The sequence below is a fragment of the Procambarus clarkii genome, chromosome 26 (assembly GCF_040958095.1).
Source record: "Procambarus clarkii isolate CNS0578487 chromosome 26, FALCON_Pclarkii_2.0, whole genome shotgun sequence".
Classification (NCBI taxonomy): Eukaryota; Metazoa; Arthropoda; class Malacostraca; order Decapoda; family Cambaridae; genus Procambarus; species Procambarus clarkii.
In genome coordinates, this window is record NC_091175.1 from 31,104,493 (window position 1) to 31,127,949 (window position 23,457).

Below are 23,457 nucleotides of genomic sequence, written 5' to 3' on the forward strand. Positions count from 1 at the left end.
GAGGAAGGAGGGGCAGCCATTGTTGTGTCACCTCCGAGACGCGTGGAGCAAATTCGGCTCCTATCATATCTGGACAATGTCGGCCAGTAGCGTCAGTAGTATGGAGTGTTAGCCATTGTTGATACTAGACCAGAGGCTCACGGGAGCAAATACGGTTCCTGTTAATTTTACTTGGACGTAGTGTTATGGAAACCAAAGGTGTACCATCTTCAACACGCTGTCAACAAATTCAAGTTAAGTGTTCTTTCCGAAACCCATGTATCTTTCATTTATGGCCATTAATGTCATTATATAGGGTGGCCCGGTTAGAGCACGTGGTAGCCTCAAACTAAAGGTAATTAAGCCAGGTCTTCATTGTTCCATGTATAGTGTTTTCTCTGATATACCTGTCATATATAGGATTCTGGCTTTACAACTAGCGCCCTTTTAAAAGGTCAAGACGAGGAAGCATATGCTTTGTGCATCAGTTACCAGGGTGATGGAAGCTACCTCAAAGAGGGAAAATGTGGTGTCTACATCCTGGTTATACCTGCTGTACAAATAAGATAAGGAACCTCTTCAATGTATGTAGTCTAATACTGTAGTTTGATTGGCTGCATATATATAAATTTAATTAATATAAACCCCCCTAATGTGTAGAGGATCGATTTGTGAGATTATGAGATTATTGCAGAAATACAGTCCACTTATCATTATACAAATTGCTATCGAAGTATATAAATTAACGTAAATATAAATTCTATATATATTCATATAAATTAAATAAATGTAAATCTCACAGGTCGGTTCCCACATTATTTGGTCATCTTCGAACCGGATGACGGATTATTTGATCCTTTGAACCCACATTTGGTCATCTTAGTACCGGATGAACCAGTTAACCAGTGGATTCATTAAATATACTAGTGCATTGTGATTTAAACAAAGGCCAGCCAGTCAAAGACATCGGCGTTACCTCGTGAGAGTTCACAAGCCCCGCTCAGTTCAGATCAGCTTCGTCAGCGGTTTCATGCACACCCACAGATATTTGGTGGCATGTTATTCTGTGAAATGACAGCGCTAATATAGAAGCCAGCCAAATTAGTGACTGTGTCGCGAGATTGTTCACGGATTTCGTGGTGTTAAATTTCGCGAGAGATTATCTACGAATTTTGTGGACTTTATTTCGCGAGGTCACTAATAATATTTAATACTTCTAGATAGTATTAGAAGTTTCATAGAGGCTAATTAAGAGGCTATTATCAATAATTGTGTATATTATTTCTCCAAAATAGAAAATCATTTAATATATATTGCACTAGTGATCACAGTATAATATTTACTAATTGCCAACCCACAACAGGGTAGGATATTAAAATTGACTAGTTGAACTATTATTGTTCATCTTAGTCCCATTATTACCATAGTCAGTTGTACTATATTCAACAACCTATCCCCATTAATGAATGGTCCAGACCCTATTTTGGGTGTAATTCTTATCAACTCGAGTTGAGTTGTATATATAATAATTTACTTATGATCATTACACCTTTGAGTGATTAATTAGTGTCTCTACCATCCTAGGGTGATATAGAAGAGCTAACCTAAAGGTACTTCCAGTGACACTGGTTTATCACTCAAATCATTAGTGTGTATGATTGTATATATATAATGTGTATTAATTTTAAGTGCTAACCTCTAGCAGAGGTAGGATTATTGCCTAGTGAGTGCATTTTACCCTAGGCTACCATTAGAGCTTGTTCAGTATTATGAGCAGCCCAAGTACAAGTCCCACAAGGCTTCACCAACTAGCCAGTATGGATAATGCAGGGAGAATGAAAAGAACCCTTGCAGGTCTTAAAGGCCACTTAACAAGACAGATCAAGAAATGTGAAGATTCGTCACAACAATCTCAAGTTGATTATGCTGACCTGGAAAGCTATTATCAAGCAGCTGCAGGTAAATTTGAGCAAATCAAATGCCAAATAGCAACATATGTGGCTGAACTTGCCAACACTAATTTATCAGAAACAGAAATAGACGACATTATGGTTGATCTTGCGAATTATGAAGATCACACTCAGGCCACGTTACAGCCTTATGTCAAATTAATTGCCCAGAACAAGGCAACAGCAACAACAGCAACAGTTGCATCTAATACGAGTCAAACAGAAGCTCGACTCCCTCCAATTAATTTACCCACTTTCTCAGGAAAAGATGAGGAAGATTGGGACGAATTTTGGAACAAATTCGTTGACCTTGTAGACTCAAAACAATCTTTACCAAAGAGTAGTAAATTCTCTTATTTGCAAGGCCAATTATCAGGTGAGGCTAAAACAGTAGTATCCCATCTGAGATTAACTAATGACGGCTATGATCTGGCAGTACAACTCCTCAAGGATAATTATGCTGATCCAGAAGTAAGAACATCACATTTAGTTCATGAGCTGTTGAATTTACCCCCACCGGAGGCTTCAGCTGATTCACTCCAAGTCTTCAAGCTGGAGGTAGAATCGTTGATCAATGCCCTCAGCCTGAGAGCAGATACAAACGGGGCTGAGTGGGTCTTGAAAATAATTGTCCAGGAGAAAATACCTAGGGACATATTGAGACAAATGAGTGCTCATTACAATAAAAGTATCTTATCCATGAATGAAATATCTGAAGGTTTAAAGTCAGTAGTTCATCAATTACGAACACATGACAAATTAAAACCACCAAGTAAACCCTCAGAAACCAATAATAGTAAACCACAGAGTGCCAAAGGTACTCCAAATCAATCTAGACAATATAATTCAACACCAAAGTGGAACAGTAGCAGTGTGGGCGTATATGCAGTGGGACCCTCCAAGCCTATAGTTACTGTGTCACCCAAGAACGTGACACCAAAGGGTACTGGAAGCTATGGAACATGTTTGTTCTGCAATGAGAAACATTCAATGTACCACTGCCCTAATTTTCCTGATAATGACGCCCGTGTTGAGCGACTCAAAGATTTGCAACATTGCACGAGGTGCCTCAGGAAACATAACATCAAGGACTGTGAGACCCAATTACACACCTGTAATAGGTGTAACAAAGGTCAGCACCATGCAGCATTGTGCAGAGACACCAAAACAACGTCTCCAAACCCCAAGGTGGAAGATAGCATTCCCACCTCAGTACAGTACTGCAAGGTGCAACAAACAAAGAGTGTCCAATCGGCAAAGTCTAAAGGTAATACGACTTTGCCTACTGCCCAAATTACCATCCTGAATAAGAGGGCCAAGGTCCATACCCGTGGGTTGTTTGACCAAGGATCCCAAAGAACATATGTCACTAAAAAGCTGGCAGATGAACTACAATTAAGGCCTGTAGCCCAGACGTCATTCAACATCTCAGGGTTTGTAACAGATGCAGGACCTCAAGTCTACCAGGTGGTACAACCATCAGTACGCTTAGGCAGGTACGTCTGTAGAGTACAAGCCATTGTGGTGGACAAAATACCAGTAGACCTACAAGTTCAAGGTGAGAGCAACAGCCAAATTCCTGAGAAATAGAGGAATAAAATTGGCAGATAATATTAAGTCTGATCACCTCACCGACTTCGGTCTCCTTGTTGGGACAGACTATTGCCATCGATTCATCGGTAGCCTTACTAAATATTAGGGTATAACCATGTTAAACTCTGCAGGAGGTAAATTGCTCTCAGGTCCAGTATCAAGCCTGAGGAGACCTATGCCTGCAGATAAACAATACCAGTAGAAATCTAAATTTGTCAGCTGATTATATTTCTCCAGTAGCATTATACTAAGGAGATTACAGATGACTATACCAACAGAGGTTGATGTTAGTATCATCATTTGAAGCTGAAGATGAGTTCATGAGGCCTCAGTGGCAAATCAGTGAACAGTAGCCTAAAACAGCTACAAGTCACTGCGACCAATGTCACTGAACCCACTGCAGTCTCAGAACCATACTTTACTTTAATGATGAGCTATTCAATCTTCTGAATCAATTAACTAAATTAAACCCCAATAAATCTGATGACTGATTTGATACATTTATTATTTAATCAAGATGTATTCCATGGGCCTCAGTGTTTATATATCAGTGACCAGTTACCTGAACAAACTTCAAGTTATATCTAATGTCACTGATCTCACTGCAGTCCCTGAATCATACTTGACTGTAGTACTTGATCACATTCAGTCTTCTGGGTTAAATAATATGTAATTAGGCTTGAATATTAGCCTTTCAAGAGTTGACAGAGAAATGAAATCGCATTAGACTTCTAACCCCTGCAACTCTAGTACGGGACATCCGTTCTGTACGAACAGACCCACAAATGTGTGATTACTAACTACTAACATCAAATTAATCTAATAATTCGAAGGAGGAGTATCGGTGTTCGTCTGTTCTAATTAGGACTTCGACCCGTGAGCAGCCCCTGGGGAATTATGTCGGAAAATCCGACACCATTTAACATCATAATACAGACAGATAATAGCTGTGTTGTATAAACAAGTTAACCATAGAAAACGTAACTTGTAGTGGAATTACCATCTAAAGAAAACGGGATATCATCACCACATACTATTATATTCACCACCTATTATGGTGGGAATTATTCTTAAATACATTAGTCTTTGGACTTTACCATCAGAAAAACATCTCATATAAATTAACTTAATTATCAATATTAGAGTAGAGTAAATGTGACCCTTCTATCACTTATTGACATCTGGACAATGTAGGCCAGGCGTCAGTGAAGAAGGAGGGGCAGCCATTGTTGTGTCACCTCCAAGACGCGTGGAGCAAATTCGGCTCCTATCATATCTGGACAATGTCGGCCAGTAGCGTCAGTAGTATGGAGTGTTAGCCATTGTTGATACTAGACCAGAGGCTCACTGGAGCAAATACGGCTCCTGTTAATTTTACTTGGACGTAGTGTTATGGAAACCAAAGGTGTACCATTTTCAACACGCTGTCAACAAATTCAAGTTAAGTGTTCTTTCCGAAACCCATGTATCTTTCATTTATGGCCATTAATGTCATTATATTGGGTGACCCGGTTAGAGCACGTGGTAGCCTCAAACTAAAGGTAATTAAGCCAGGTCTTCATTGTTCCATGTATAGTGTTTTCTCTGATATACCTGTCATATATAGGATTCTGACTTTACAGCTAGCGCCCTTTTAACAGGTCAAGACGAGGAAGCATATGCTTTGTGCATCAGTTACCAGGGTGATGGAAGCTACCTCAAAGAGGGAAAATGTGGTGTCTACATCCTGGTTATACCTGCTGTACAAATAAGATAAGGAACCTCTTCAATGTATGTAGTCTAATACTGTAGTTTGATTGGCTGCATATATATAAATTTAATTAATATAAACCCCCCTAATGTGTAGAGGATCGATTTGTGAGATTATGAGATTATTGCAGAAATACAGTCCTTTTATCATTATACAAATTGCTATCGAAGTATATAAATTAACGTAAATATAAATTCTATATATATTCATATAAATTAAATAAATATAAATCTCACAGGTCGGTTCCCACATTATTTGGTCATCTTTGAACCGGATGACGGATTATTTGATCCTTTGAACCCACATTTGGTCATCTTAGTACCGGATGAACCAGTTAACCAGTGGATTCATTAAATATACTAGTGCATTGTGATTTAAACAAAGGCCAGCCAGTCAAAGACATCGGCGTTACCTCGTGAGAGTTCACGAGCCCCGCTCAGTTCAGATCAGCTTCGTCAGCGGTTTCATGCACACCCACAGATATTTGGTGGCGTGTTATTCTGTGAAATGACAGCGCTAATATAGAAGCCAGCCAAATTAGTGACTGTGTCGCGAGATTGTTCACGGATTTCGTGGTGTTAAATTTCGCGAGAGATTATCTACGAATTTTGTGGACTTTATTTTGCGAGGTCACTAATAATATTTAATACTTCTAGATAGTATTAGAAGTTTCATAGAGGCTAATTAAGAGGCTATTATCAATAATTGTGTATATTATTTCTCCAAAATAGAAAATCATTTAATATATATTGCACTAGTGATCACAGTATAATATTTACTAATTGCCAACCCACAACAGGGTAGGATATTAAAATTGACTAGTTGAACTATTATTGTTCATCTTAGTCCCATTATTACCATAGTCAGTTGTACTATATTCAACAACCTATCCCCATTAATGAACGGTCCAGACCCTATTTTGGGTGTAATTCTTATCAACTCGAGTTGAGTTGTATATATAATAATTTACTTATGATCATTACACCTTTGAGTGATTAATTAGTGTCTCTACCATCCTAGGGTGATATAGAAGAGCTAACCTAAAGGTACTTCCAGTGACACTGGTTTATCACTCAAATCATTAGTGTGTATGATTGTATATATATAATGTGTATTAATTTTAAGTGCTAACCTCTAGCAGAGGTAGGATTATTGCCTAGTGAGTGCATTTTACCCTAGGCTACCATTAGAGCTTGTTCAGTATTATGAGCAGCCCAAGTACAAGTCCCACAAGGCTTCACCAACTAGCCAGTATGGATAATGCAGGGAGAATGAAAAGAACCCTTGCAGGTCTTAAAGGCCACTTAACAAGACAGATCAAGAAATGTGAAGATTTGTCACAACAATCTCAAGTTGATTATGCTGACCTGGAAAGCTATTATCAAGCAGCTGCAGGTAAATTTGAGCAAATCAAATGCCAAATAGCAACATATGTGGCTGAACTTGCCAACACTAATTTATCAGAAACAGAAATAGACGACATTATGGTTGATCTTGCGAATTATGAAGATCACACTCAGGCCACGTTACAGCCTTATGTCAAATTAATTGCCCAGAACAAGGCAACAGCAACAACAGCAACAGTTGCATCTAATACGAGTCAAACAGAAGCTCGACTCCCTCCAATTAATTTACCCACTTTCTCAGGAAAAGATGAGGAAGATTGGGACGAATTTTGGAACAAATTCGTTGACCTTGTAGACTCAAAACAATCTTTACCAAAGAGTAGTAAATTCTCTTATTTGCAAGGCCAATTATCAGGTGAGGCTAAAACAGTAGTATCCCATCTGAGATTAACTAATGACGGCTATGATCTGGCAGTACAACTCCTCAAGGATAATTATGCTGATCCAGAAGTAAGAACATCACATTTAGTTCATGAGCTGTTGAATTTACCCCCACCGGAGGCTTCAGCTGATTCACTCCAAGTCTTCAAGCTGGAGGTAGAATCGTTGATCAATGCCCTCAGCCTGACAGCAGATACAAACGGGGCTGAGTGGGTCTTGAAAATAATTGTCCAGGAGAAAATACCTAGGGACATATTGAGACAAATGAGTGCTCATTACAATAAAAGTATCTTATCCATGAATGAAATATCTGAAGGTTTAAAGTCAGTAGTTCATCAATTACGAACACATGACAAATTAAAACCACCAAGTAAACCCTCAGAAACCAATAATAGTAAACCACAGAGTACCAAAGGTACTCCAAATCAATCTAGACAATATAATTCAACACCAAAGTGGAACAGTAGCAGTGTGGGCGTATATGCAGTGGGACCCTCCAAGCCTATAGTTACTGTGTCACCCAAGAACGTGACACCAAAGGGTACTGGAAGCTATGGAACATGTTTGTTCTGCAATGAGAAACATTCAATGTACCACTGCCCTAATTTTCCTGATAATGACGCCCGTGTTGAGCGACTCAAAGATTTGCAACATTGCACGAGGTGCCTCAGGAAACATAACATCAAGGACTGTGAGACCCAATTACACACCTGTAATAGGTGTAACAAAGGTCAGCACCATGCAGCATTGTGCAGAGACACCAAAACAACGTCTCCAAACCCCAAGGTGGAAGATAGCATTCCCACCTCAGTACAGTACTGCAAGGTGCAACAAACAAAGAGTGTCCAATCGGCAAAGTCTAAAGGTAATACGACTTTGCCTACTGCCCAAATTACCATCCTGAATAAGAGGGCCAAGGTCCATACCCGTGGGTTGTTTGACCAAGGATCCCAAAGAACATATGTCACTAAAAAGCTGGCAGATGAACTACAATTAAGGCCTGTAGCCCAGACGTCATTCAACATCTCAGGGTTTGTAACAGATGCAGGACCTCAAGTCTTCCAGGTGGTACAACCATCAGTACGCTTAGGCAGGTACGTCTGTAGAGTACAAGCCATTGTGGTGGACAAAATACCAGTAGACCTACAAGTTCAAGGTGAGAGCAACAGCCAAATTCCTGAGAAATAGAGGAATAAAATTGGCAGATAATATTAAGTCTGATCACCTCACCGACTTCGGTCTCCTTGTTGGGACAGACTATTGCCATCGATTCATCGGTAGCCTTACTAAATATTAGGGTATAACCATGTTAAACTCTGCAGGAGGTAAATTGCTCTCAGGTCCAGTATCAAGCCTGAGGAGACCTATGCCTGCAGATAAACAATACCAGTAGAAATCTAAATTTGTCAGCTGATTATATTTCTCCAGTAGCATTATACTAAGGAGATTACAGATGACTATACCAACAGAGGTTGATGTTAGTATCATCATTTGAAGCTGAAGATGAGTTCATGAGGCCTCAGTGGCAAATCAGTGAACAGTAGCCTAAAACAGCTACAAGTCACTGCGACCAATGTCACTGAACCCACTGCAGTCTCAGAACCATACTTTACTTTAATGATGAGCTATTCAATCTTCTGAATCAATTAACTAAATTAAACCCCAATAAATCTGATGACTGATTTGATACATTTATTATTTAATCAAGATGTATTCCATGGGCCTCAGTGTTTATATATCAGTGACCAGTTACCTGAACAAACTTCAAGTTATATCTAATGTCACTGATCTCACTGCAGTCCCTGAATCATACTTGACTGTAGTACTTGATCACATTCAGTCTTCTGGGTTAAATAATATGTAATTAGGCTTGAATATTAGCCTTTCAAGAGTTGACAGAGAAATGAAATCGCATTAGACTTCTAACCCCTGCAACTCTAGTACGGGACATCCGTCCTGTACGAACAGACGCACAAATGTGTGATTACTAACTACTAACATCAAATTAATCTAATAATTCGAAGGAGGAGTATCGGTGTTCGTCTGTTCTAATTAGGACTTCGACCCGTGAGCAGCCCCTGGGGAATTATGTCGGAAAATCCGACACCATTTAACACTTTCGCGCTCTCAGCGCTCAAAAAAAAACAATACCCCAGATGCTTTCGGCACTTCGCGCGCCTATGCGGTAAGACCGAAAAGTGTACACTCTTTTGACTGTCCTGACAATAATTGAAGGCGCACGCATTTAAATTTGATATCACTGTGTTCGCAATGAAATTGTCTATAAGAGCATACCTATAAAATGCCGCCCAAGCATAAGGAGTATCAACACCAAATAAAAAACTATGCAGATCACTTGCCGAGAGCGCCAAACAGCAACAAAATGTTTCCACTCTCTTAATGGTTGCGAAGCCTACAGTTGTCCTACATCGCTAATTTTGGTATCATTAGAATCGCAATAAAATTCTCTACACGGACATATGCATATGAATGTTTAATATAGGTAATTGCCCACCTGCAAGAGTGTGTGAAGTGGAGAGTAGTTAGCCGCGAGCGCACTGGCGAAAACACAGGGGGGAAATCATGCTTGGAAAGTTTATACGTTTCCTGACCCTACTTTTCTATGTACGTATTTCATTTTTATACCAATGTGTTCGCAATAAAATTTTCTATAAGATGAACTGTATAACATTTGTACAAAGCATGTGTAAGAGAAGCGCCAAATATAGAACCACGTCGCTCAGTATGCGTTCGCGGCAGAAACGAACGCATTGTTTTCGTTCGTTTGATGTTTGTCATGTTTATACTTGTTGAAACATTTTATAATTTGTATGACAGTGATCACAGTAAAATTCCCTACACAGACATATACATAACACATACAAATATTTCCCACGTGTTGGATATATCAACGGCTAAAGGGAACCCACTGCCACACGCTCGCCACACCCCCAAACATACTTTGTGTATTTTTTTTTTACTCATAGAAGTTTATGTGATATAATATTCATTCTGGTACCAAAACATTCGCAAATAAATTCCCTACAAAACAAAAGTATCCCCATCCATTTCGGTTAAAAAATGGAATTTATAGAAATATTTTTTCGATGGACGAGAAAACTCGGCTGTTATGCGGAATCGTAAGAGAAAACGGCGACGAGTTATCTCTAATCTAAAGCGCGAAAGTGTTAATATATCATACAGACAGATAATAGCTGTGTTGTATAAACAAGTTAACCATAGAAAACGTAACTTGTAGTGGAATTACCATCTAAAGAAAACGGGATATCATCACCACATACTATTATATTCACCACCTATTATGGTGGGAATTATTCTTAAATACATTAGTCTTTGGACTTTACCATCAGAAAAACATCTCATATAAATTAACTTAATTATCAATATTAAAAAAGAGTAAATGTGACCCTTCTATCACTTATTGACATCTGGACAATGTAGGCCAGGCGTCAGTGAAGAAGGAGGGGCAGCCATTGTTGTGTCACCTCCAAGACGCGTGGAGCAAATTCGGCTCCTATCATATCTGGACAATGTCGGCCAGTAGCGTCAGTAGTATGGAGTGTTAGCCATTGTTGATACTAGACCAGAGGCTCACGGGAGCAAATACGGCTCCTGTTAATTTTACTTGGACGTAGTGTTATGGAAACCAAAGGTGTACCATCTTCAACACGCTGTCAACAAATTCAAGTTAAGTGTTCTTTCCGAAACCCATGTATCTTTCATTTATGACCATTAATGTCATTATATTGGGTGACCCGGTTAGAGCACGTGGTAGCCTCAAACTAAAGGTAATTAAGCCAGGTCTTCATTGTTCCATGTATAGTGTTTTCTCTGATATACCTGTCATATATAGGATTCTGACTTTACAGCTAGCGCCCTTTTAACAGGTCAAGACGAGGAAGCATATGCTTTGTGCATCAGTTACCAGGGTGATGGAAGCTACCTCAAAGAGGGAAAATGTGGTGTCTACATCCTGGTTATACCTGCTGTACAAATAAGATAAGGAACCTCTTCAATGTATGTAGTCTAATACTGTAGTTTGATTGGCTGCATATAAATAAATTTAATTAATAAAAACCCCCCTAATGTGTAGAGGATCGATTTGTGAGATTATGAGATTATTGCAGAAATACAGTCCACTTATCATTATACAAATTGCTATCGAAGTATATAAATTAACGTAAATATAAATTCTATATATATTCATATAAATTAAATAAATATAAATCTCACAGGTCGGTTCCCACAGCAGCAGCAGAAGCATTAACTGTAACCAGAGTAGCAGCGTAAACAATAACAGTAGCCAGGGCAGCAGCAGGAGCAATAATACTAGCCAGAGCAGCAGCATTAGTAACAATAACAGTTGCTAGGGCAGCAGCGGAAGCAATAACAGTAGCCATGCAGGGCATCAGCAGAAGCAATAACAGTAAGCAGGGCAGCAGCGGAAGCAATAACAGTAGTCAGGGCAGCAGCAGTAGCAATAACAGTAGCCATGGCAGCAGCAGAAGCAATAACAGTAGCCAGGGCAGCAGCGGAAGCAATACCAGTAGCCAGGGAAGCAGCAGAAGCAGTAAAAGTAGCCATGGCAGCAGCAGAAGAATTAACAGTAGCCAGGGCAGCAGCAGAAGCAATAACAGTGGCTAGGGAAACAGCGGAAGCAATAACAGTAGCCCGGGCCGCAGCAGAAGCAATAACAGTAGCCAGGGCAGCAGCACAAGCAATAACAGTAGCCAGGGCAGCAGCGGAAACAATACCAGTAGCCAGGGCAACAGCAGAAGCAATAACGGTAGCCAGAGAAGCAACAAAAACAATACCGTAACCAAAGCAGCAGCAGAAGCAAAACAGTAGCCAGGTCAGCAGCAGTAGTAACAATAACATTTGCCAGGGGTAGCAGCGGAAGCAATAACAGAAGCCAGGGCAGCAGCGGAAGCAATACCAGTAGCCCAGGCAGAAGCATAGCAATAACAGTAGCCAGGGCAGCAGCAGAAGCAATAACAGTAGCTAGGGCAGCAGAAGAAGGAATAACAGTAGCCAGGGAAGCAGCAAAAGCAACAACCGTAGCCCGGGCAGCAGCAGGAGCAGTAACAGTAGCCAGCAGGGCAGCAACAGTAGCAATAATAGTAGCCAGAGTAGCAGCAAAAGCAATAATAGAAGCCAGAGCAGAAACAGAAGCAATAACAGTAGCCAGAGCCGCAGAGAAAGCAATAACAGTAGCCAGGGCAGCAGCAGTAGGAATAACAGTGGCCATTGCAGCAGCAGAAGAAATAACAGTAGCCAGGGCAGCAGCATAAGTAATACCAGTAGCCCGGGCATCAGCAGAAGCAATAACAGTAGCCAGGGCAGAAGCAGAATCAATAACAGTAGCTAGGGCAGCAGCAGAAGCAATAATTGTAGCCAGGGAAGCAGCAAAAGCAATAACAGTAGCCAGGGCAGCAGCAGAAGCAATAACTGTAGCCAGGGCAGCAGCAGAAGCAATAACAGTAGCCAGGGCATCAGCGGAAGCAAAAAACAGTAGTCAGGGCAGCAGCAGTAGCAATAACAGTAGCCATTGCAGCAGCAGAAGCAATAACAGTAGCCAGGGCAGCAGCGGAAGCAATACCAGTAGCCGGGCAGCAGCAGAAGCAATAACAGAAGCCAGAGCAGCAGCAGAAGCAATAACATTAGCCAAGGCAGCAGCAGAAGCAAAAATAGTAGCCAGGGAAGCAGCAGAAGCATTAACAGTAGCCAGGGCAGCAGCAGAAGGAATAACAGTAGCCAGAGCAAAAGCAGAAGCAATAACAGTAGCCAGGGCAGCATCATACGCAATAATAGTAGACAGATCCGCAGAGAAAACAATAACAGTTGCCAGGGCAGCAGCGGAAGCAATAACAGTAGCCAGGGCATCAGTACTAGCAATAACAGTAGCCAGGGCAACAGCAGAAGCAATACAAGTAGCTAGGGCAGCAGCAGAACCAATAACAATGGCCAGGGCAGCAGCAGAAGCAATAACAGTAGCCAGCGAAACAGCAGAAGCAATAACAGTAGCCAGGGCAGCAGCAGAAGCAATACCAGTAGCCAGGGCAGCAGTAGTAGTAACAATAACAGTTGCCAGGGCTGCAGTGGAAGCAATAACAGTAGCCATTGCAGCAGCAGAAGCAGTAACAGTAGCCAGGGCAGCAGCGGAAACAATTAACAGTAGCCAGGACAGAAGCAGAAGAAATAACAGTAGCCAGAGCCGCAGCAGAAGGAATAGCAGTAGCCAGGGCAGCAGCAGTAGTAACAGTAACAGTTGCTTAGGCAGCAGCGGAAGCAATAACAGTAGCCAGAGCAGCAGCAGAAGTTATAACAGTAGCCAGTGCAGCAGCGGAAGCAATAACAGTAGCCAGGGCAGACGCAGAAGCAATAACAGTATCCCGGGCAGCAGCAGAAGCAATAACAGTAGCCAGGACAACAGCAGAAGCAATAACAGAAGCCATGGTAGCAGCAGAAGCAATAACAGTAGCCCGGGCAGCAGCTGAAGCAATAACAGTAGCCAGGGCAGCAACAGCAGAAGCAATAACAGTAGCCAGTGCAGCAGCAGAATCAATAACAGAAGCCAGGACAACAGCAGAAGCAATAACAGAAGCCAGAGCCTAAGAAAAGCAATAGCAGTAGCCAGGGCAGCAGCAGTAGTAACAGTAACAGTTGCTAGGGCAGCAGAGTGAGCAATAACTGTAGCCAGAGATACAGCAACAGCAACAACAGTAGGCAGTTAAGCAGCAGAAGCAATAACAGTAGCCAGAGGATCAGCACAAGCAATAACAATAGCCAGGGCAGCAGCAGAAGCAGTACCAGTAGCAATGGCAGCAGCAGTAGTAACAATAACAGTTGCCAGGGCTGCAGTGGAAGCAATAACAGTTGCCATGGCAGCAGCTGAAGTTATAACAGTAGCCAGCGCAGCAGCAGAATCAATAACAGTAGCCAGGGTAGCAGAGGAAGCAATAACAGTAGTCCGGGCAGCAGCAGTTGCAATAACACTAGCCAGAAAAGCAGCAGAAGCAATAACAGTCGCCAGGTCAGCAGCAGAAGCAATAACAGTAGCCAGGGCAGCAGCGGTAATAACAACAGTAGCCAGGGCAGCAGCAGAAACAATAACAGTAGCCAGTGCAGCAGTGAAAGTAATAACAGTAGCCAGGGCATCAGCACTAGCAACAACAGCAGCCAGGGCAGCAGCAGAAGCAATACTAGTAGCCAAGACAGCAGCAGTAGTATCAATAACAGAGGCCAGGGCAGCAGCGGAAGCAATAACAGTAGCCAGGGCATCAGCAGAAGCAATAAAAGAAGCCAGGGCAGCAGCAGAAGCAATAACAATAGTCAGGGCAGCAGCAGTAGCAATATCAGTAGCCATGGCAGCAGCAGAAGCAATAACAGTAGCCAGGGTTGCAGAGTAAGCAACAACAGCAGCCAGGGAAGCAGCAGAATCAATACCAGTAGCCAGGGTACCAGCAGAAGCAATAACAGTTGCCAGGGCAGCGGCAGAAGCAATAACAGTGACCACGGGAGCAGCGGGAGCAATAACAGTAGCACGGGCAGCAGCAGAAGCTATAACAGTAGCCAGAGCAGCAGCAGAAGCAATAACAGTAGCCAGAGCAGCAGCAGAAGCAATAATAGTAGCCAGAGCAGCAGCAGAAGCAATGACACTAGCCAGGGCAGCAGCAGAAGTAACAATAACATCTCCCAAGGCATAAGATGAAGCAATAACAGTAGCCAGGGCATCAGCACTAGCAATAACAGTAGCAAGGGCAGCAGCAGAAGCAATACCAGTAGCCAGGGCAGCAGAGGAAGGAATAACAGCAGCCAGGGAAGGAGCAGAAGCAATAACAGTAGCCAAGGAAGCAGCAGAAGCAATAACAGTAGTCACAGCAGCAGCAGAAGCAATAACAGTGGCCAGGGAAGAAGCGGAAGCAATACCAGTAGCCCAGGCAGCAGCAGAAGCAATAATAGTAGCCAGGGCAGCAGCAGAAACAATAACAGTAGCCAGGGCAGCAGAAGAAGGAATAACAGTAGCCAGGGCAGCAGCAGAAACAATAATAGTAGCCAGGTCAGCAGCAGAAGCAATATCAGTAGCCAGGGCAGCAGCAGTAGTAACAATAACAGCTGCCAGGGCATCAGCACTAGCAATAACAGCAGCCAGAGCAGCAGCAGAAGCAATACCAGTAGCCAGTGCAGCAGCAGTAGTAGCAATAATAGTTGGCAGAGCAGCAGCGGAAGCAATAACAGTAGCCTGGGCAGCAGCAGAAGCAATAACAGTAGCCAGACCCGCAGCAGAAGCAATAACAGTAAGAAGTTAAGCAGCAGAAGCAATAACAGTAGCCAGAGATGCAACAGAAGCAACAGCAGTAGGCAGCTAAGCAGCAGAAGCAATAACAATAGCCAGAGAATCAGAACTAGCAGTAACAGTAGCCAGGTCAGCAGCAGAAGCAATACCAGTAGCCAGGGCAGCAGCAGAAGAAATAACAGTAGTCAGGGCAGAAGCAGTAGCAATAACAGTAGTCATGGCAGCAGCAGAAGCAATAAAAGTAACCAAGGCAACAGCGGAAGTAATAACAGTAGCCAGGGAAGCAGCAGAAGCAATAACAGTAGCCAAGGCAGCAGCAGAAACAATAACAGTGCCCAGGGAAGCAGCGGAAGCAATATCAGTAGCCTTGACAGCAGCAGAAGCAATAGCAGTAGCCAGGGCAGCAGCAGAAGCAATACCAGTAGCCAAGGCAACAGCAGAAGCAATAACAGTAGCCAGATCAGCAACGGAAACAATAACAGTAGCCAGGGCAGCAGCAGAAGCAATAACGGTAGCTAGAACAACAGCGGAGGCAATAATAGTAGCCAGGGCAGCAGCGGAAGCAATAACAGTAGCCAGGGCATCAGCACAAGCAATAACAGTATTCAGGGCAGCAGCAGAAGCAATTCCAGTAGCCATTGCAGCAGCAGCAGTAGTAACAATAACAGTTGCCACGGCAGCAGCGGAAGCAATAACAGTAGCCAGCGCAGCAGCAAAAGCAATAACACTAGCCAAAGACGCAGCAGAAGCAATAACAGTAGCCAGGGCAGCAGCAGTAGTAACAATAACAGTTCCCAGGGCAGCAGCTGAAGCAATATCAGTAACCAGGGCATCAGCACTAGCAATATCAGTAGCCAGGGCATCTGCACTAGCAATAACAGTAGCCAGGGCAGCAGCAGAAGATATACCAGTAGCCAGGGCAGCAGCAGAAGATATACCAGTAGCCAGGGCAGAAGCAGTAGTAACAATAACAGTAGCCAGGGCAGCAGCGGAAGCAATAACAGTCGCCAGGGCTTCAGCAGAAGCAATAACAGTAGCCAGGGCAGCAGCGGAAGCAATACCAGTAGTCTGGGCCGCAGCAGTAGCAATAACAGTAGCCATGGCAGCAGCAGAAGTAATAACAGTAGCCAGGGCAGCAGCGGAAGCAATAACAGTAGCCAGGGAAGCAGCAGAAGCAATAACAGTAGCCAGGGAAGCTGCAGTAGTAACAATAACAATTGCCAGGGCAGCAGCGGTAGCAATAACAGTAGCCAGGGCATCAGCACTAGCAATAACAGTAGCCAGGGCAGCAGCAGAAGCAATACCAGTAGCCAAAGCAGCAGCAGTAGTAACAATAACAGTTGCCAGGGCTGAAGCTGAAGTAATAACAGTAACCAGAGCCGCAGCAGAAACAATAACAGTATCGCCAGGCAGAAGCAATAACTTTATCGCCGGGCAGCAGCAGAAGCAATAACAGTAGCCAGGGCTGCAGCAGAAGCAATAACAGTAGCCAGGGCAGCAGCGGAAACAATAACAGTAGCTAGGGCAGCAGCAGAAGCAATAACGGTAGCCAGAGCAGCAGCAGAAGCAATAATAGTAGCCAAGGCAGCAGCAGAAGCAACACCAGTAGTCAGGGCAGCAGCAGAAGTAATACCAGTAGCCAGTGCAGCAGCAGTAGTAGCAATAACAGTAGCTAGGGCAGCAGCAGAAGCAATAACATTAGCCAGAGCCACAGCAGAACCAATAACAGTAGCCAGGGCAGCAGCAGTAGTAACAGTAGCAGTTGCTAGGGCAGCAGCGGAAGCAATAACAGAAGCCAGAGCAGCAGCAGAAGCAACAACCGTAGTCAGGGCAGCAGTAGTAGCAATAACAGTACCCATGGCGGCAGCAGAAGCAAGAACAGTAGCCAGTTCAGCAGCAGAAGCAATAACAGTAGCCAGGGCAGCCCAGAAGCAATAACAAAAGCCAGGGCAGTAGCAGAAGCAATAACAGTAGCCAGAGCAGAAGCAGAAGCAATAACAGTAGCCAGGGCAGCAGCAGATGCAATAATAGTAGCCAGAGCAGCAGAGAAAGCAATAACAGTAGCCAGGGCAGCAGCAGAAGCAATAACAGTAGCCAGGGCAGCAGCAGAAGCAATAACAGAAGCCAGGGCAGTAGCAGAAGCAATAACAGTAGCCAGAGCAGAAGCAGAAGCAATACTGGTAGCCAGGGCAGCAGCAGATGCAATAATAGTAGCCAGAGCAGCAGAGAAAACAATAACAGTAGCCAGGGCAGCAGCAGAAGGAATAACAGTAGCAAGGACAGCAGCGGAAGCAATAACAGTAGTCAGAGCAGCAGCAGTAGCAATAACAGTAGCGATGGCAGCAGCAGAAGCATTAACAGTAGCCAGGGCAGAAGCGGGATCAATATCAGTAGCCCGAGCAGCAGCAGAAGCAATAACAGTAGCCAGGGCAGCAGCAGAAGCAATAACAGTAGCTAAGGCAGCAGCTGATGCAATAACAGTAGCCTGGGCAGCAGCAGAAGCAATAACAGTAGCCAGGGCAGCAGCAGAAGCAATAACAGTAGCGCGGGCAGCAGCAGAAGCAATAATAGTTGCCAGGGCAGCAGCAGAAGCAATAACAGTAGCCAGGGAAGCAGCAGAAGCAATAACAGTAACCAGTTCAGCAGCGGAAGCAATAACAATAGCCAGGGCAGCAGCAGAAGTAATAACGGTAGCCAGAGCAAAAGCAGAAGCAATAACAGTAGCCAGGGCAGCAGCAGTAGTAACAATAACAGTTGCCAGGGCAGCAGCGGATGCAATAACAGTAGCCAGGGCAGAAGCAGAAGCAATAACAGTAGCCAGAGCTGCAGCAGAAGCATTAACAGTAGCCAGGGCAGAAGCAGAAGCAATAACAGTTGCCAGAGCTGCAGCAGAAGCATTAACAGTAGCCAAGGCAGCAGCACTTGCAATAATAGTAGCCAGGGCAGCTGCAGAAGCAATAACAATAGCCAGGGCAGCAACAGAAGCAATAACAGTAGTCAGGGCAGCAGCAGAAACAATAACAGTAGTCAGGGCAGCAGCAGAAACAATAACAGTAGCCAGGGTAGCAACAGAAGCAATAACAGTAGCCAGGGCAGCAGCAGAAGCAATAACAGTTGCCAAGGCAGCAGTACTTGCATTAATAGTAGCCTGGGCAGCAGCAGAAGTAATAACAGTAGCCAGGCCATCAGTAGTAGTAACAATAACAGTAGCCATGGTAGCAGCGGTATCAATAACAGTAACCAGGTCAGCAGCGGAAGTAATACCAGTAGCCAGTGCAGCAGCGGAAGTAATAACAGTAGCCTAGGCAGAATCAACAGCAGCATTAGCAGTAGCGCTTAACAGTAACAGCAGCAGTAGCAGTAACATTAGCCAGAGACACATTTTTAGTTGCTGTAGCAAGCTTCACTGAGACATTTATTACACATAAAATAGCTGGCTGTGGATCACTGAGACATTTACCTCACACAAATTGGCTTGCTGTGGATCACTAAGACATTTACCTCACACAAAATGGCTTGCTGTGGATCACTAAGACATTTACCTCACACAAAAATGGCTTGCTGTTGATCACTAAGGCATATACCTCACACAAAATGGCTGCCAGTGGATCACAGACATTTACCTCACACAAAATGGCTGGCTGTGGATCACTGAGACATTTACCACACAAAATGGATGGCTGTGGATCACTGAGACATTTACCTCACACAAAATGGCTGCCTGTGGATCACTGAGACATTTACCACATACAAAATGGCTGGCTGTGGACCACTGAGACATTTACCTCACAAAAAATGGCTTGCTGTGGATGACTAAGACATTTACCTCACACAAAATGGCTTGCTGTGGATCACTGAGATATTTACCTCACACAAAATGTCTGCCAGTGGATCACAGACATTTACCACACACAAAATGATTGGCTGTGGATTACTGAGACATTTGCCACACACAAACTGGCTGGCTGTGGATCACTGAGACACTTACCTCACACAAAATGGCTGCCTGTGGATCACTGAGACATCTACCTCACACAAAATGGCTGCCTGTGGATCACTGAGACATCTACCTCACACAAAATGGCTGCCTGTGGATCCCAAACTTGATCTAATTTTTTCACGTGACTTTTTTTCGCTATCAAAAAACTTAGATTTTTTTAAAAAAGAATCGCTTTGATGAAAAGAAAAAAGTATTTAACTGATCTCCGGGAGAGAAAAACAAGTCTTGTTAAAATATTGAAAAAATAACAGAAAAATATATGGATACAGTTTGTGTTACTAAAGACCACTGGATCAAAGAGATTTGTATCTTGGGTAGCTATCCTGTATATATGTTGGGTATGAATCTGCAGCAATATTGCCTAACCTATTCTTGCTTTGGTACTGATGGACTTATTCTATCTGTCTCTATCTCCATCTCTTTCTCGTTTTTTATTTTTGTTTATATAAGAGCAGGGTTTATATGAACTGTCAAATGACGTACCTAGTGATACTGCAAGCTAGAGATGTTATCCTATCTTAGCTCATCTGTAGCCTGCTCCTAGAAACTGATTTATATGATGAGAATGTACATGAAAACTATCACATTGGAAATTATCAAATAAGAAATCCGATGAAATTGCAAACAACAGCTGTAATACTATCTCAGCTCAGTTGATACCTACTCCTAGAGTCCCGTTTATTTCATCAGCTTATTATATGCATCAATAGGAATAAACTTTATATATTAACACCATTACGTATAAATCATAAAAGGAACAGAATGAACCTGTTGCCAACTGTGTGCAAGAGCCTTCAAGTGATCAGTTGACCTGATCGCCTATGTATGAACCTGTTGAATGAACAAGTTCCAGATGCGAGTCAGACTGGGAAGGAATGATCGCTGATGGAGTGATGTTCTTGAGAAAGCAGTTACAGCATAAGCCTGTTGAAGGGTGAGAGCCTAATTCTATGGGTGGCAACTACTACTACTACTGGTAGTCCCACCAAACTTGGTCAAGACTAGAGATGAGCCTTCTTACCCGTTTCTTCACTTTGATCGACAATCTGACGAGAGATGGAGGGCAGGCGATCGTGGAAAGGGGTGGATACTCTAGATGAGAGCGAACTTGTGCTTCGTATAAGATTTTGCAGCCCTTACTGTCAAGGTGTGAGATGCGCCGTAAGGCTGTACGTTTCCTAGATGCTTTTTGAGCTAGATTAAGCACGTGACTCCTCATTCTCATTGAAGAGTCGAACTTCATTTCCAAAATGTCAATTTCATCTGTGAACGTCAGAGTTTTGTAACTAATTTGCAAGCTTGTACTATTTACCATATGTAGTGTAGTTATCATCATCGCTTGTATTTTCTCAGACGCAAATATGACCTGTTTTACAGAGTCCAGCGTGTATTTTCCTATTCCTTCTTATAGGAGTCATACTCCCCTCTCTGTCTGTATCTAAGAATGTACTAGTTTGATTTTATAACTTTTTAAAGGAGCCAAGATGCCACAATAAGAAGAAGTTGCAATATTAGTTTTATTTGTGAAGAGGTTTGGTGGTGGATGCACCCTTAATATGGCGGTGCAACTCGAGACAGAGCTTTCCCGCTCGAGGAGACCTCGAGACGAGGTGGAGCTGGATGGTGAGAGGAGAGCACCAAAGACTCGTGACGGTAGCGCTCCAACGTTACTCCGAGAGGCAGTGCTAGGGTGTTGTGGAATAACCCGCGGGTCGTTTACGACGGTGGAGCTCAACCAAAGAAATTTGGTAGTTGAGTGCTGGTCCTGTGCAGTGCGACGACCGCTCCCGAGTGAGAAGGATTCACACTACAAGGCCACACAAGAGGCGGTGGACCAATATGTGAATGTGCAGTAGTCTTGAGAGGCCAGGGGACGTCGGCTCCAACTTAACATCTAGTGAGGAAATTTGAAATTGTTGAAATTGAAATTGAAATTGAAATAAGTTTATTGAGGTAAAATACACACAAAGGGATGAGGTAGCTCAAGCTATTCTCACCCCGTTACTTTGTTGAGTGAGTGTCGGTGGTGTGAGGAGATGTAATGGACGACCGCCAAGGGAGGAAACATTCAGCAGGAGGAGGTTGACTCAGACGCCGTGGACCAGTGAAGAGATACCATTTGCGTCTAGGATCAGCGTAGTTTACAGTCTTCAATATTGGTCCATAAGGAAGTTAAAATTGCCTTCCCATTTCCCTTTAAGTTAGGAAAGGATTATTTATCAATTGAATCAGTAACAAAAATCTAAGTGCGGCATACTACACACTTATACATAGTGATCTGAGGTGTGAGCGTGCGGCATACTACACTAATACATAATGATGAAAGGTGTGGGCGTGGACCATACTACACACTAATACATGGTGATCTATGGTGTGGGTGTGCGGCATTCTAAACTCTAATACAGAGGGTGATCTAAGGGGTGAGCGTGCACCATACTACACATACTATTACACACTCTGATACAACTAAACCTTAAGGAATGCCCTGGCACCATTAACCTCCATGATATGTTCTCTTAGTTCTTACACATAATGTGTATGCTGTGGTATTCTGGTACAAACAACTCTTATATTGTGTTCTCTTGAAAATAACGTTCAAGGTGTATTCCAGGCATCACTAATCTTTAAGGTGTGTTCTGGTACCTTAAGGTGTTCTGGTACCACTAACCCTTAAAGTGTTTTGGTACCACTATCCCTTAAGGTGTGTTCTGGTATCACTATCCCTTAAGGTGTGTTCTGGTGCTACTAACTCTTAAGCTGTGTTCAGGAACCGCTAACCCTTAAGGTGTGTTTTGGTACATCTAATCCTTATGGTGTCGTATTTTACCACTAACCCTTAAGCGGTCTTTTTGAAACCGCTAACTCTTAAGGGGAATTCTGGCATTTCAATAACCGAATGTTATCATCTGCAAATCAGATTACTCCGGGTCAGGAGAGCGCTATACTCGTCTTGGTGTTGGAGTTGGTATTCCCAGTGTGGTAATATGCCTTGATAAATCTAATTACGCTGGTCTATGCGCTGGTCTGTCACTCCATGCATCTGAAATGAGGTGAGGAGGGAATGGATTTATTAGTGTTGTATTTTTAATAATTGTTTTAATTGTTACAAAACTCGATGTATCGTATAAGATTTTTAAACCTTGTTTTGAGTTAAAAATTAAGTTATTAGCTGGGCAAAATTAGTGAACATTAGAGCGCTTAGACATTATGAATACTTCCCAAAAACTTTATACGTCAGATTGGGAAGAAAGCAGCTTGTGGAGCGGAGTTTACAGCGCAGTGTGAGTCATGGAAGGATGAAAGCGCCTGCAATCTGTGCAACCTGTCCTCACACTTCATCCACAGCAATGCTGATGGTATGGACGAACCACCGCAATATTAACGTTCTTTCCTGGTATCCATCTTCCTGCTTGGAGCTTCAGGAAGGTTGCCTATCTTACTCTCAGAGTTAAGGGGAAGGGACGGGAATTATCAGGGGAACGCGCCAAGCCATTACGACTATGTACTACTTGGAAGGGAACTGGATAAGGATTTGGGATTGGGGAAAGGAATATGCCTAACCACTTAGACGATCAGGGATTGAACGCCGACTTGCATGAAGCGAGACAGCCCCTTCTTACATGACCTTCCTTTTCTCATGAGAACGGGCAGCAGTGGGGCCCTGACCAAAGATTCATCAACCATTTATACAGCCACTTACGAAACCTCTACATCTTACCTCAATCATGGCGGCTTTGTTTACACTAAACCGTTCACGAGTACAGAAGCCAAGGTTACTGTCATCAACATCATCATACTGTTCCTTAACTCAATCGCAAACTACAATTATTATTAGTCAGATAAGAACATTACTGATGAGATAACAACATTACTGGCGAGATAACAACATTACTGGAGAGATAACAACATTACTGGTGAGATAACAACAGTACTGGTGAGATAACAACATTACTGGTGAGATAACAACATTACTGGTGAGATAACAGCATTACTGGTGAGATAACAACATTACTGTTGAGATAACAACATTACTGGCGAGATAACAACATTGCTGGCGAGATAACAACATTACTGGTGAGATA

General features: G+C 43.0%; 3 protein-coding genes across 3 annotated transcripts in view; 1 reads left to right on the forward strand and 2 right to left on the reverse strand.

Moving 5' to 3' along the window:
- Nucleotides 1–11,571: 11,571 nt before the first annotated feature.
- Nucleotides 11,572–11,898, forward strand: LOC138368904 (ice-structuring protein-like). Its single transcript, XM_069331622.1, has one exon. The coding sequence runs from the start codon at nucleotides 11,572–11,574 to the stop codon at nucleotides 11,896–11,898; it is 327 nt and encodes a 108-aa protein (XP_069187723.1).
- A 696-nt stretch (nucleotides 11,899–12,594) lies between these two features.
- LOC138368905 (antifreeze protein Maxi-like) lies at nucleotides 12,595–13,200 on the reverse strand. The gene has a single exon (XM_069331623.1). The coding sequence runs from the start codon at nucleotides 13,198–13,200 to the stop codon at nucleotides 12,595–12,597; it is 606 nt and encodes a 201-aa protein (XP_069187724.1).
- Nucleotides 13,201–13,351: 151 nt separating this feature from the next.
- LOC138368906 (pneumococcal serine-rich repeat protein-like) overlaps nucleotides 13,352–23,457 on the reverse strand; it is a 35,199-nt gene continuing 25,093 nt past the window's right edge. The window contains exons 2-6 of the mRNA XM_069331625.1: nucleotides 20,397–20,638; nucleotides 17,231–18,676; nucleotides 15,466–16,797; nucleotides 13,831–15,321; nucleotides 13,352–13,690 (exon numbers count right to left, since the gene is read on the reverse strand). Coding sequence (XP_069187726.1) covers nucleotides 13,352–13,690; nucleotides 13,831–15,321; nucleotides 15,466–16,797; nucleotides 17,231–18,676; nucleotides 20,397–20,638 — 4,850 coding nt within the window. The remainder of the gene's footprint in view (nucleotides 13,691–13,830; nucleotides 15,322–15,465; nucleotides 16,798–17,230; nucleotides 18,677–20,396; nucleotides 20,639–23,457) is intronic.

Excerpts from the sequence above, each read along its gene's own strand:
- LOC138368904 (XM_069331622.1), top strand. The coding sequence starts at position 11,572 with ATGGCAGCAGCAGAAGCAATAACAGTAGCCAGGGCAGCAGCGGAAGCA.
- LOC138368905 (XM_069331623.1), bottom strand. The coding sequence starts at position 13,200 with ATGGCTACTGTTATTGCTTCCACTGCAGCCCTGGCAACTGTTATTGTT.